Source organism: Tamandua tetradactyla, chromosome 1 (genome assembly GCF_023851605.1).
Source record: "Tamandua tetradactyla isolate mTamTet1 chromosome 1, mTamTet1.pri, whole genome shotgun sequence".
NCBI classification, from domain to species: Eukaryota; Metazoa; Chordata; class Mammalia; order Pilosa; family Myrmecophagidae; genus Tamandua; species Tamandua tetradactyla.
In genome coordinates this window covers 17960173-17973883 of record NC_135327.1, presented here as the reverse complement: position 1 = coordinate 17973883, position 13711 = coordinate 17960173, and the positions used below count along the sequence as shown (strand labels likewise).

The 13711-nt window shown below is 37.9% G+C and overlaps 1 protein-coding gene across 15 annotated transcripts in view; it reads right to left on the bottom strand.

Moving 5' to 3' along the window:
- NCOA6 (nuclear receptor coactivator 6) overlaps positions 1-13711 on the bottom strand; it is a 186315-nt gene that overhangs the window by 56090 nt on the left and 116514 nt on the right. For all 15 annotated transcript variants that reach the window (XM_077170720.1, XM_077170739.1, XM_077170808.1 and 12 more), the window contains 2 exons: positions 3069-3197; positions 1491-2348 (listed from right to left, as the gene is read on the bottom strand). In XM_077170720.1, coding sequence (XP_077026835.1) covers positions 1491-2348; positions 3069-3197 — 987 coding nt within the window. The remainder of the gene's footprint in view (positions 1-1490; positions 2349-3068; positions 3198-13711) is intronic.

The following is a 13711-nucleotide window of genomic DNA, read 5'->3' as shown; positions in this document are numbered from 1 at the left end:
CAGGAGATTATAAACAGTTCACAGGAGCTTCAAGGTGAGGCTGTATTACATTTAGCATTATGCCTTCCCCTCATTAAGATTTTCTGTACTTCTGACAGGTACGGCACCAAAAATCATGCTATAATGGAATCTTACTATAGTATTACTTCTCTTGTATAAAAAGGCCTAATTTCAGAAAACAAATACATAATAAAGAGAACCTCAGAACGAACTCATTGTTCCAAAGGCCTTGATGTGGCCAGATCACCTAGGTGAGCAAATTCTGCTCCATGAAAGCATTAAAGTCCAAAACCTCACTTAAAATTTTCTCAAATTAGTCTATTCACTATTCTTTTAAGGGCCAAATTTACAATGCCTAACAAACACTTTTTGTAGACAAATGCATTTGTCCTTTTTTTTTTTTTTAGCAGTGACAAGTCCCTATTTGCATGCTTCCACTGTAATTAAATCAGTAATCACATTTGCAGGAGGGACTACCCAGCTTTCACTGATCTAGGGATAGATGCCCAAACAGTGAAGTCTGGAGCTGAAACATACTTACTTTTTCTAAAAACTTCTTAGGATTCAAATGTTAGAGCCTGCATGTCAGCTAAATTAATTACAAGAGAGTGAAAAACTGATGAGCACTTAATTTCACCAGAAACCACGAGAACATGCCTTTGCTATGTTGTGCTACAGATGCAAGGGTTTTTTCCTGGGTAATGGGTGTCTTTCGGTGAGGGATATGTTTATCAGATGACAGTATTACTGACACTCTCAATACCTTACTGAAAAGCTCCAAGCACATTTATGTGCACTAGATCAATGATTAATAAGAATAAATAATAAACATGGAGATGGATAAGTTTTACTGTAATCGTTTTACCTCTCACACATTAAGCTCCATTGCTTTTTCTTCATACAAGAGGTACCTTACAAAATAAATAAATAAATCGCCTTTAGGTATAACTGGTGGAATTCCCTCTCTAAGGAGCAGGCATTGGCATTAAAAAATTATAAAAGTCTACGATTTCTGAACATATTCCCCTTTAATACTTCAACTAAACTTAACAAATACCATGCTTACTATTATACCAACCAGGATTATCAAAACTGATAAGTAGAAGGACCTTTTTCCCAGTAAGAACCTTATCTTTCCATTTTTGTTCTACAGATTAATCTTAATTTTTTCAACAGCTGAGTAGTTTAAATTGTTAATAAAATGCATGTTTCTTCTGGACATTTTACTAGTACAAGATCAAGCAAAAATAATTTGGAAAACAAAATGAACCTCTATATCGAATTTTATCCAGAGGGCTAGCTTAAATTTCACCAGTAAGCTGCTACCTAATGTATCAAGCTACCTAAGTTATAAAATGTCACCATCATATCCACGAAAACAAGTAATTATACCCTTATTTCACTCCCTCCATTAAACTCTAAATATTGAACCTCTACTAATATCTATCTCCAGCAAATTTACCAACACAAATAGCTTCCGTGTTCCTCACCTCCTAGGCCTGGATGTAAACTCTGTGGCCCCTGGTTTGGTGGTTGTTGTTGCATGACCATGAAGTTAGGTGGCACGTTTCCCTGTTGAACCATAGGATTCCGACCTGGAGAGCTGACAGGCTGCTGAAATCCCTGGGGAAGTGGGTTATTTTGAGGTGGTCTTGGTCCCATCTGCTGCTGAGTTTGGTTAACCGTTGGGGAGGATGCAGGTGATCCCTGCTGGAAGGAGGAGGGTGAGGAGGCAGGAGACTTGTTGGTGAGGTGGGGCTGCTGCAGGGGGGTTGGGACTCGAGAGGGCCCTCCCTGCAAGCTCTTCATCTGAGGAGCTGTGAACTGGCCTGGGTTGCTCATCTGAGGAAAGTTTGTGTGGGCTTGTGATGCTTGCTGGCTGCCAAAGGGATATGGAGGGGGAGGGTGGGAAGGTGTCTGTACCGTGGCTAAGGATGGTCTTGCCTGGAGTTGCTGTTGCATGGGGCTAGGTAGGGGAGCCTTTTTCCATCCTTGGTTTGCAGTCATTGTGCCCAGAGAACCCTGGGCTGGAGGAGGCTGAAGGGCTCCAGAAGGCAGCTGATTCCAGCCTGGAGGAACAGGCACCTGAGTTGGGGCAGTAAATTGGGGTCGAATTCCCTGCGGCTGTTGCTGCTGATGTTGCTGTGGGGGTCTGGCCTGTAACTGTTGCTGCTGCTGTGGTTGTTGGTGTGGTTGTTGTTGCTGCTGCTGTAACTGGGGAAAATTAGCTGGGTTCATTTGTCTGTTCACAGGGGCAGGCTGCATTGGGTGGTGCGGAGTAGGTAAAGATCCTGAGGGATGACTTTGCTGCTGTATGTGAAGCCCAGAGAGGAGCGGATCCATTGTATCTGTTTGAAGACAGCCAACAAAGCAATAATTAACCTATAACTTCTAGGGCAGTAGTCCTGGCAACTGAGCAAACACAGAGTAAAATCTGTTCATACCATTTGACAAAATGTTCAAGAGCACCTTCTGCGTGCAAAGCAATGTGCCAAAATGATAGAAAGATGGATTATGACTAAAAAGAGCTTATAATTAAATAGTAGCTATAAGAACCAAACATAAAATGTGGAGAACAGTATTTCCCAAAGCAAATTCTGGAAACCATGTTACTTAATGAGAAACAAACCAAAACAAACAAAACAAAACAGTCAATTTGAGGTTTGCAAAACACTGGTCCTAACAACCTTACAAAGGTTCCTACACTGTAGGACTTTTGATGCCTACTATATGTTAATCTTGAATTTTGGGGAGGGAGGGTAAAGTATGCTGCATTTCCCAAGTTTACATGACTACAGAATTCTCTGTCATGGAGTATCTTGCAGGACTAAGTATGACCAGGCACACATGTTTAGGAATGTTGGGGTAGATTTAAGAGAGACTAATAAGAAATTCTAAGAAAAAAATGACTTAATTTAGCTTGAAGAAATCAAGCCAGATTTTGTAAAGAAGGTGATATGTGAGTTGGGCAGCTAGGAATTTGGCATCAGAGAAAGCTGAATTTTGTAATGATCTGAGTTGGGAAATTCAGTCTCCTCAATCCTCAGAAACTGAAAGTCATTTATTACCTGTCTGAGAAGCAGGGCGAGGAGTCCTGGGCTGCAGCTCTGGGTTGGGCCCTGGTGCCATCATGGAAGATGGTATGTTTCCACCCTGTGGTATCATAACAGTGGCAGGGCTGGTCATCCTTATTAATCCTAGAAGGGAAAAAATCCTAAATAGAGTACTTGGCACAATTTTTTATTTTTAACAAAATATTTCAAGAATATGACAATAGGTTGAGTCCTCAATCCTGGGGTTTGCCCTTATGAAACTTACTCCTGCAAAGGAGAAGCTAAGTCTCTTATAATTATGCCTAACGGTCACCCCTACCAAACCACTTTGTTGCTCAGATGTGGCCTCTCTTTCTGAGCCAACTCAGCAGGTGAACTCATTGCCCTCCTCCTTACATGAGACCTAACTTCCAGGTATATAAATCTCCCTGGCAACATGGGACAGGACCCGGCATCATGGGATTGAGAAAGCCTTCTTCACCAAAAGGAAAGGGAAATGAACCAAAATAAAGTTTCAGTGACTGGGAGATTTCAAACAGAATCGAGAGGTTATCCTGGAGGTTATACTTAATGCATTATATAGATAGCCCTTCTTAGTTTGTGGTGTATTGGAGTGGCTGGAGGGAAGTACGTGAAATTGCTGAATTGTGTACAGTAGCCTTTATTCTTGAAGACAACTGTATTAACTCTATGACTTTTACAATGTGACTGTGTGGTTGTGAAAGCGTTGCGTCTGATGCTCTTATTATCCAGGGTATGGACAGATGAGTAAAAAAAATAATGATAAAAAAATAAATAAATTATGGGGGAGGATAAAGGGCAAAAAAATTGGGTAGACAAATATTAGTGTTCAATGAGAAGGAGGGGTAAGGGATATGGGATGCATGAGTTTTTTTCTTTTTTATTTCTTTTTCTGGAGTGATGCAAATGTTCTAAAAGTAATCATGGTGGTGAATACACAACTATGTGATGATATTGTGAGCCACTGATTATATATTATATACTATATATGGACTGTGTATGTGTGAAGATTTCACAATACAAATACATTTTTAAAAAATATTACTATTAACTATTAAAAAAAAGTATTGGCAAAGTCCCTTGAGAGATGGGAGAAAAAATTTGGAACTATTAAGCTTTACCACCGGGGAAACCCCTAACACTGTCTCAAACATTAAGGATTCCCAAGTCAATAGGCCAAGCCCTTGATGTTGAGGCTTGCTCTTGTGGAGCTTATTTCTGTGGTGGAGAAGCTTAGCCTACCTATAGCTAAGCTAAGCCTAAGAGTCACTTCAAGAAAACCTCTTTTATTGCTCAGATATGGCCTCTCTCTCTCTAAGCCCAGTTCTGCAAGCAAAAAATTATACTCCCCCATACATGGGACATAACATCCAGAGGTTCAAGTCTCCCTGGCAATGTGGGACAGGGATGAGCCTGGCCCTGGCACTGTGGGTTCGACAATGCCTTCCTGACCAAAAAGGGGAAAAGAACTATAGTAAATAAGGTATCAGTGGTGAAGAGAGTTCAAATAAAGTTGAGAGGCTATTCCGGAGGCTACTTTAATACTCACCTCAGCTAGATATTTTTAATTACCAGGGTTTGTCAACCCCCAACCAAAATCATTCCTGTCAACCCTAAAAAACACCTAGTGTTCTATCAGAGATTCTACAAAAGTTTCATGCACTAAGATTATTTTCCTGAAACCTACAACCTCCAGATGGGTTCTGTGCTGGTTTGAAAGGATTTATGCATCCTAGCAAAGCCACACTAATCTTAATCCAATCTTGTGGAGGCAGCCACCTTGTTTAAACCCTATCCAGCACTGTATGTTGGAAACTTGTTTAGATTATCCCCACAGAGATGTGATCGCCCAATTGTGGGTATTAATCCTTGATTAGTTGGAGATGTGACTCTACCCATTCCAGGTGGGTCTTGATTAGTTTACTGGAGTCCTTTAAAAGAGGAAGTATTTTGGAGAGAGCCAGAAACTACAGAAGTGAGAGAGCCATGACAGAGCCACAAGAACCACAGAGCCCACACAGCCAGAGACCTATGGAGATGAAGAAGGAATATGCTCCTGGGGAGGCTTCATGAAACAAGCCTGGAGAGAAAGCTAGCAGACATCACCATGTTTGTCATGTGTTTTTCCAGTTGAGAGGGAAACCGTGAACTTCACTGGCCTTTTTTTTTTTATTTATTTTTTATTATCAAACCAAAACAACATACAAACATAAACATTCTTAACATACAAACATTTCATGCATGGTGTACAATCAATGGCTCACAATATCATCACACAGTAGTATATTCATCACCATGATCATTTTTTAGAACATTTGCATCACTCCAGAAAAAGAAATAAAAGGAAAAAAGAAAAAACTCATACATACCATACCCCTTACCCCTCCCTCTCATTAACCACTAGTATTTCCATCTACTCAATAGATTTTAACCTTTGTTCCTCTATTTTTTTCTATACTCCTTACCACTCTCTTTCATTGTTCACTAGTATTTCAATCTAGTCAATTTATTTTAACATTGGTTCCCATTATTTACTTATTTTTAATCCATATTTGTTACTCATCTGGTGGGTCTTAATCCACTCGCTGGAGTCTTTGAAGAGGCAACCATTTAGGAAAAAGGTCAGAACAAAAACAGACAGAGACTCTGGAGATAGAAAAAGAAAATGCCCCCAGGGAAGCAGCTTGAAACCAGAAGCCAAAGGACCAGCAGATGCCATCCATGTGACTTCCCAGCTGACAGAGGTGTTCTGGAACCCATCAGTCTTTTTTGAGTCAAGGTATCTGTCTCTGGATGCCTTAGTTTGGTTTTTTATGGCTTTAGAACTGTAGACAGGTAACTTAATAAACACCATTTATAAAAGCCAACTTATTTCTGATATATTTGCATTTTGGCAGCACTGGCAAACTAAAACATTTCTAGTAGCCTTGCTGTGGATTATTTAGGATTTTCTATCTATGGGATCATACAATCTGCAAACAGGAAGGGTTTTACTTCTTCCAATCCCATTTGGATGCTTTTTATGTCTTGTCCTTGTCTAAGCGCTCTGGCTAGAACTTCCAGTATAACATTGAAAAATAGTGGTGACAGTGATCCTTGTCTTGTTCCTGTTCTTAGGGGGAAAATTTTCAATCTTTCACCAATTAAGTCTGATGTTCACTGTGATTTTTATCATATATGCTCTTTATCATGTTAAGCAAGTTTCCTGATTGTGTTAGCTTGCAAGCTGCCGGAATGGAATATACCTGAAATGTAATGACTTTTAAAAAAGGGAATCTATTAAATTGCAAGTTTACAGTTCTAAGGTTGTAAAAATGTCCAAATGAAGGCATCCAGGAAAGATTCTTGGTTCAAGAAGTCCAATGATGTTCAGGGTTTCTCTCTAAGCTGGAAAGGAACATGGTGATATCTGCTCACTTTCTCTCATTTCATAAGGCTTCCCTGGGGGCATTTTCCTTGGCTCCAAAGGTCTCCGGCTCTGTGGGGTTTGTTAGTACTGGTGGCTCTGAAGCTTTTCCAAAATGGTTCCCTCTTAAAGGGCTCCAGTAAGCAACTCCACCTTGAACGGGTGGAGACAGGTCTCTGTGGAAACTATCTATTCAAAACTTACCACCCATAATTGGGTGGGTCAATTTCTAAGGAAACAATCAAAAAGGTGCCACCCAGCAATACTGAATGAGGACTAAAGGACATGGCCTTTAAGAACTGATATACCTAGTTTCCTGAGTGTTTTTATCAGAAAAAACAGCTCTATTTTGTCATATGCTTTTCTGTGTCAACTGAGATGATCGTGAGGCTTTTTTTTCTTCATTTCAGTAATGTGGTATATTGCATTAATTGATTTTCTTATGTTGAACTACCCTTACCATCTTGGGGTAAATCCCAGTTGACCATGGTGCATAACTTTTAATGTGCTGTTGGATTTGATTTGCTAGTATTTTGTAGAGGATTTTTGTATCCATATTTGAGGGATATTGGTCTGTAATTTCATTTTCACATGGTGTCTTTATCTGGCTTTGGTAGTAGGGTGATGACTTAGGAAGCATTCCCTTCTCTTCAATTTTGTGGAAAAGTCTGAGATGGATTGGTACTAGGAATTCCTTAAATTTTTGGTAAAATTAATCAATGAAGCCAACTGCTCCTGGTCTTTTCTTTGATTTGTGATTCAATCTCTTTTCTTGTTATTGACCTGTTGCGATCATCTCTTTTTACGTGAGTTAGGGTAAGCAGTTTGGGTGTTTCTAGGCATTTGTCCATTTGATCTAGGATTTCTAATTTGTTGGTGTACAGATGTTCATAATATCCTCTTATAATCCCTTTTCTTATTTCCATAGGGCTAGTAGTGTTGTCCCTACTTTCACTTCTGATTTTAACAATTTGCATCTTAACTTTTATTTTTTCTTTGTTAGTTTAGGTAAAGGTTTGTCAATTTGACCGATCTTTTCAAAAACCAACTTCAATTTTCAATGATTCTCTGTATTTTTTTGTTGTTGTTTTCATTGTTCTTTATTTAATCAAGGTGGCATAAAGGTTGAAAGTAAACAGAGAAGTTAACATGATTTTAAAAAGACATCTTTTTTTTTAAATGAGGAGGCACTGTCTAAAACAGTAAGGAAGAGATCGTCAACATACATATCAATAAGGACACTGGTCATAGAATCCTTGTCATCTAGGCAGACTGCACAAGTGGTCAAAAACTTTTTACAGATTTCACTAAGAGCAAACAAATAATCCAAGAAAACATTGTTATTTTAACAGAGTGAAAACCAAATTCTTGCTTTGCATGAAGATATATCTGATAAGAAAACTATTAAAAATCTTGTAAAACTATAAAATCTTAGCCAGCCTTAACCACAAGTAACGAAATTCACTTCCAACAAGACTTCTACAACTTTCTATATCCATCCATTCTGTCCTACACATTCCTGTTTCTCATTCTGCAACAATTAGTTATTTTACATTAGGGGGAAAAGTACTCTCTTTTTGATTAACAAGAACACTTTTCATACTTCACATATTTAAATTACCAAAAAAAAGACCCTGAATTCAATCTTCAAGCCAATATCCTACAAAACACAATTCTTTTTTTTCTTTTTTTGTAATTTATAAAAAAGCACTAAATTTCAAAGCATATCACAACAATTAGTTGTAGAACAGATTTCAGAGTTTGGTATGCATTACAATTCCACAATTTTAGGTTTTTACTTACTTCTAGCTGCTCTAAGAGACTGGAGACTAAAAAAAAATATCAGTATAATGATTCAGCAATCATACTCACTCCATAGTTTTTTATTCTCTATTTCATTTATCTCCCCCTTATCTTTGTTATTTCTTTCCTTCCATTCTTTTTGGTTTTAGCTTGCTCTCCTTTTTCTGTTTCTTCCAGGTGTGAGGTTTGCTCTCTGATTTGGGATCTTTCTTTTTTTTTTTTTTCCAGTTCTTCAATATTTTGTTTCCTTGGACTCTTTTCTCCATGTACAAATACATGGATATTTTTATAATATTGGGATCACAACACATATCTTTTTCTAACCTGCTTTTTAAAATTGTGAAATAAAACATAAATGCAAAAAAAAGGGCAATACATTTCAAAGTACACTATAACAAGTAGTTATAGATTTCAGAGTCTGGTATGGGTTATAGTCCCTTAATTTTAAGTTTTTCCTTCTAGCTTCTCCAAGACACTGGAAACTAAAAGAAATATTGGTATAATGATTCAGTAGTCATACTCATTTGTCAAATCCTATCTTTTCTGTTATAACTCTTCCTTCTCCTTTGATCTTTCTCCTAAACTTTAGGGATAGTTGCTCTATGTCCATTGTAACTTTTTCATGTTGGAAAGGGGTATCGATAACATGAGATGGGGGGTGGAATGAGTTGATGAAAGGCTGGGCCCTCTGGGGTTCAGGACTTATCTAGTTCCTTCTAGCTGCTCCAAGAAATGGGAGACTAAAAGAAATATCAACATAATGATTAACCAGTCATACTCACCTGTTAAATCCTTAAATCCTATCTTTTCTGTTATTAACTCTATCTTTTCCTTTTATCTTTTTCCCAATCTTTAGCGTATTTGTGGTATGCCCATTCTAACTTCTTCATGTTGGAAAGGTGTGTTGATAATACAGGATAGGGGTACAGAACTAGCTGATGTTCTGGAGAGGCTGGTCCCTCTGGGTTTCAGAACTTATCTGGCCTAGGAACCCATCTGGAGGTTGTAGGTTTCTGGAAATTATCTTAGTGCATGAAACTTTTGAGAATTTCTAATAGAGCACTAGATGTTCTTTAGGGTTGACAGGAATGGTTTTGGTTGGGGTTTGGCAAATGATGATAAGTAGCATTATCTAGCTGGAGCCTATGTAAATCTCAACTCTATTTTAACTCTCTCAGCCACTGATACCTTATTTGGTACAATTCTTTCCCCCCTTTTGGTCAGGAAGGCATGTGACACCAGGGCCAGGCTTACCCCTGGGATTCATATCCCATGTTGCCAGGGAGACTTTCACCCCTGGATGTCATGTCCCATGTGGGGTGGAGAGGGTGGGGAGGGTAATGACTTTACTTGCAGAGAGGAGCTTAGAGAGAGAGAGAGAGAAGCCACATCTGAACAACAAAAGAAACCTCTGGAAGTAACTCTTAGGCATAACTATAGGTAGATTTAGCTTCTCCACTACAGAAATAAGCTTCGCAAAAAGCAGGAGCCAAAATCAAGGGCTTGTTTGTGTGTCTTGGTGCTCCTTTTATCCAGGGTATGGACAGATGAGTAAAAAATATATGGATAAAAAATAAATAAGTAATGGGGGGATAAGGGGTAAAATAAATTGAGTAGGTGGGAATACTAGTGGTCAATAAGAGAGGAAGGGTTAAGGGGTATGGGATGTATGAGTCTTTTCTTTTTATTTCTTTTTCTAGAGTGATGCAAATATTCTAAAAACTGAACATGGTGATCACAAACACAACTACATGATACTGTGAGCCATGATTATATGGACTGTATGTGTGCAAAGATGTGTCAATAAAAAATATTAAAAAAGAAAAAATAAAGATAAAGGGCTTGACCTATAGACTTGGGAATCCCTAGTGTTTGAGACAGTATCAGGGGTTTCCCCAGTGGTAAAGTTTAATAGTTTCATATTTTTCTCCCATCCCTCAAGGGACTTTCCCAGTACTTTTCAATTATCTGCTCAACATACTCTGGGATGTATCTGGGTATTACATTCAGCTATACAGAATTTCAAGCTCTCGTTCCCATTCTGGGCTGCAGGGGTTTGGTCTTTTTTTATTTTTCTATGAGCATATATACAACCTAAAATTTTCCCCTTTTAACCACATTCAAATAAATAATTCTATGTTGTTAATTACATTCAGAAGATACATTTTCTTAACGTAAGAAGAAGAACAGCCTGTGTCCAATTACAGGGAACTTTATTTTATTGACTGAGGAGGATGGCTATGTCCGTTTTTGCTAGATGGCAAAGATTCTATGGGGGAAGAGCACATTGGAATATCTTATGCCACCATCTTTGCTGACCCCAAGCCCTCATCTTTGTAGACTAAAATCTCCATTTTCTGCAATTTGTTTTTGCTTTAAAAAATAGCATCCACCCTAGTGGGTATGAAAAAGTATCTCATTGTGGTTTTGATTTGATTTTTCCTGATGAGCAATAACGTTGATCATCTTTTCTTGTGCTTACTGGCTATTTGCATATCTTTTTTAGAGAAATGTCTATTTAAAAATATATATATATATATAACATATAAACACATTCTTAACTTATGATTATTCCGTTCTACATATATAATCAGTAATTCACAATATCATCACATAGTTGCATATTCATCATCATAATCATTTCTTAGAACATTTGTATCAATTCAGAAAAAGAAATAAAAGGAAACAGAAAAAAATTCATACATACCATACCCCTTACCCCTCCCTTTCATTGATCACTAGCATTTCAATCTCAATTTAACATTTGTTCACCCTATTATTTTATTCCATATGTTTTACTCATCTGTTGATAAAGTAGATAAAAGGAGCATCAGATACAAGGTTTTCACAATCACACAGTCACACTGTGAAAGCTATATCATTATACAATCATCTTCAAGAAACATGGCTACAGGAACACAGCTCCACATTTTCAGGCAGTTCCCTCCAGCCTCTCCATTACATCTTGACTAACAAGGTGGTTATCTACTTAATGCATAAGAATAACCTCCAGGATAACCTCTCGACTCTGTATGGAATCTCTCAGCCATTGACACTTTATTTTGTCTCATTTCTCTCTTCCCCCTTTTGGTCAAGGTTTTCTCAATCCCTTGATGCTGAGTCTCAGCTCATTCTAGGATTTCTGTCTCACGTTGCCAGGAAGACCCACACCCCTGGGAGTCATGTTCCACGTAGACAGGGGGAGGCTTACCCATTTTTAATTGAGATATTTTGACAGTGTCTTTAGAAGTGTGTTTTAATTTTGATGAGATGAAATCCATCTTTATCTTTTCTCTTTTATTGTTTGTGCTAAGAAACCACTGCACATGATCTTTTTTTCCCTCAATTTTAACCACTTTCAAGTGTACAATTCTGTGACACTGAGTATACTGCCAATGTTATGGAACTTTCACTACTCTTTATTTCCAGAACGCTATCATCAATCCAAACAGAAACTCAAACCCATTAAGCAATAACTCAGAATTCTCCCCCTGTCCCAACCCCTGGTAACCATTATTCTGCTGTCTCTATGAATCTGCTTATTATTCTAAGCATGCCATATAAGATAAATAAATATAAGAAGAATACAATATTTGTCCTTTTGTGTCTGGTTTATTTCACGCAACATGATGTCTCCAAGGTTCATCTATGTTGTAGCATGTATCGGCACTGCATTTCATTTTTTTTTTTTTTTTTTACGTACATGGTCCACGAATTGAACCTGGGTCTCCTGCATGGAAGGCGAGCATTATACCACTGAACCACCTGTGCACCTGGTATTTCATTTTTTTGGGGGTGGGTGGTGGTGCGTGGTCAGGAATCAAACCTGGGTCTCCTGTATGGAAGGTGGGCATTTTACCACCCTGCATTTCATTTTGTGACTAAAAAATATTTCATCATATGCATATACTGGATCTTTGCTCATCCATCCACCTAATGGATTAGATATTTTCACCTTTCTGCTATTGTGAATAATACTGTGATGATACTGCTGTACTAATTATATGTTTAAGTTCCTGTTTTCATTCTTTGGGGTATATTTCTAAAAGTGGGTTGTCTGGGCAATTTGAATTCTATACTTTCTGAATTGGCAAACTGTTTTGCACATTGGCTGCCCTGTTTCATATTTCCATCAATGATGTAGAAGGGTACCAATTTCTCTGCATCCTTCCCAATACTTATTTCTAGTTGTATTTTAATAGCAGCCATCCTAGTGGATGTGTATTGATCTGTATTTCCCTAATGGCTAATGATGTTGAGCATCTTTTCATGTGCTTATTGGCCATTGGCATATCTTGGAGAAATGTCTATTCAATTCCTTTGATCATTTTTAAATTGAGTTATTTGTCTTTTTGTTGCTGAGTTGTAGGAGTTCTTTATGCACTCTGGCTATTAAAGACATATCGATACATGGTTTCCAAATATTTTCTGCCAGTTTGTAGGCTGTCTTATCCCTTTCTTGATAATATCCTTTTGTGTACAAAATTTTTAATTTTGATCAAGTTGTTTATTTTTTCTTTTGTTAGTTGTACTTTTGAAGTAAACTCTGGTCATGTCCTTTTCATGTACCAAATTTCTAATTTTGATGAGGTCGTTTATTTTTTCTTTTGTTAGTCATACTTTTGAAGTAAACTCTAAGAATCTATTCCCTAATATGAAGTCCTGAAGACACTTCCCTATGTTCTTTCCTGAGATTTTATAGTACTACCTTTATATTTAGACTGTTGATTCATTTTGAGTGACTTTTCATATATGGTGAGAGGCAGGGTTCTGTACTGGTTTGAAACTGTTATGTAGCCTAGAAAAGCCATGGGTTTTAATCCAATCTTATGGGTAGAGATTTACTGCGGACGGGATCTTTTGATGTGGCTGTGTCCATGGAGATATAACCCACCCAAGTGTGGGTGGTACCTTTTAATTAGGATATGTGGCCCTGCCCATTTAAGGTGGTCTTAATTAGTTTACTAGAGTCCTTAAAAGAACAGAGAGAAAGAGAGAAAGAGAGTGTGCTCAGAGCTCTAACCTAATTTTAACCAAAAGTTTCTAAGTTTCCTATGTTGATAATGAACTATATCACTACAATTTACACTCTCTTCCCAGATATGCTTAGTAAACATGCCTGCTATTTGCATATATTTCCTAGTTAGCCTAGGAAAACTTGCAATTAGTGTGTTGATAAGAGTTTCAGGGAGTCTTAACACTTTAAGGCTGGGAGAGATTTACAGCACTGTTTCCAGGACATAATTATAGATGTTTACAGCCAACTGTTGGCCTATAACTATTAAGTTATAGAGCCAGGAGTTGAGACAGAGAGTCAGACTTTACGACTCTTACTCCAGGTCTATTCCTTCTTTCACTATTTTCTACTTGGCTAGTCTTCTGGCCCTGGTTCTTCCAGGAGTGGCAACAGTGTCATCTATAATCTCTC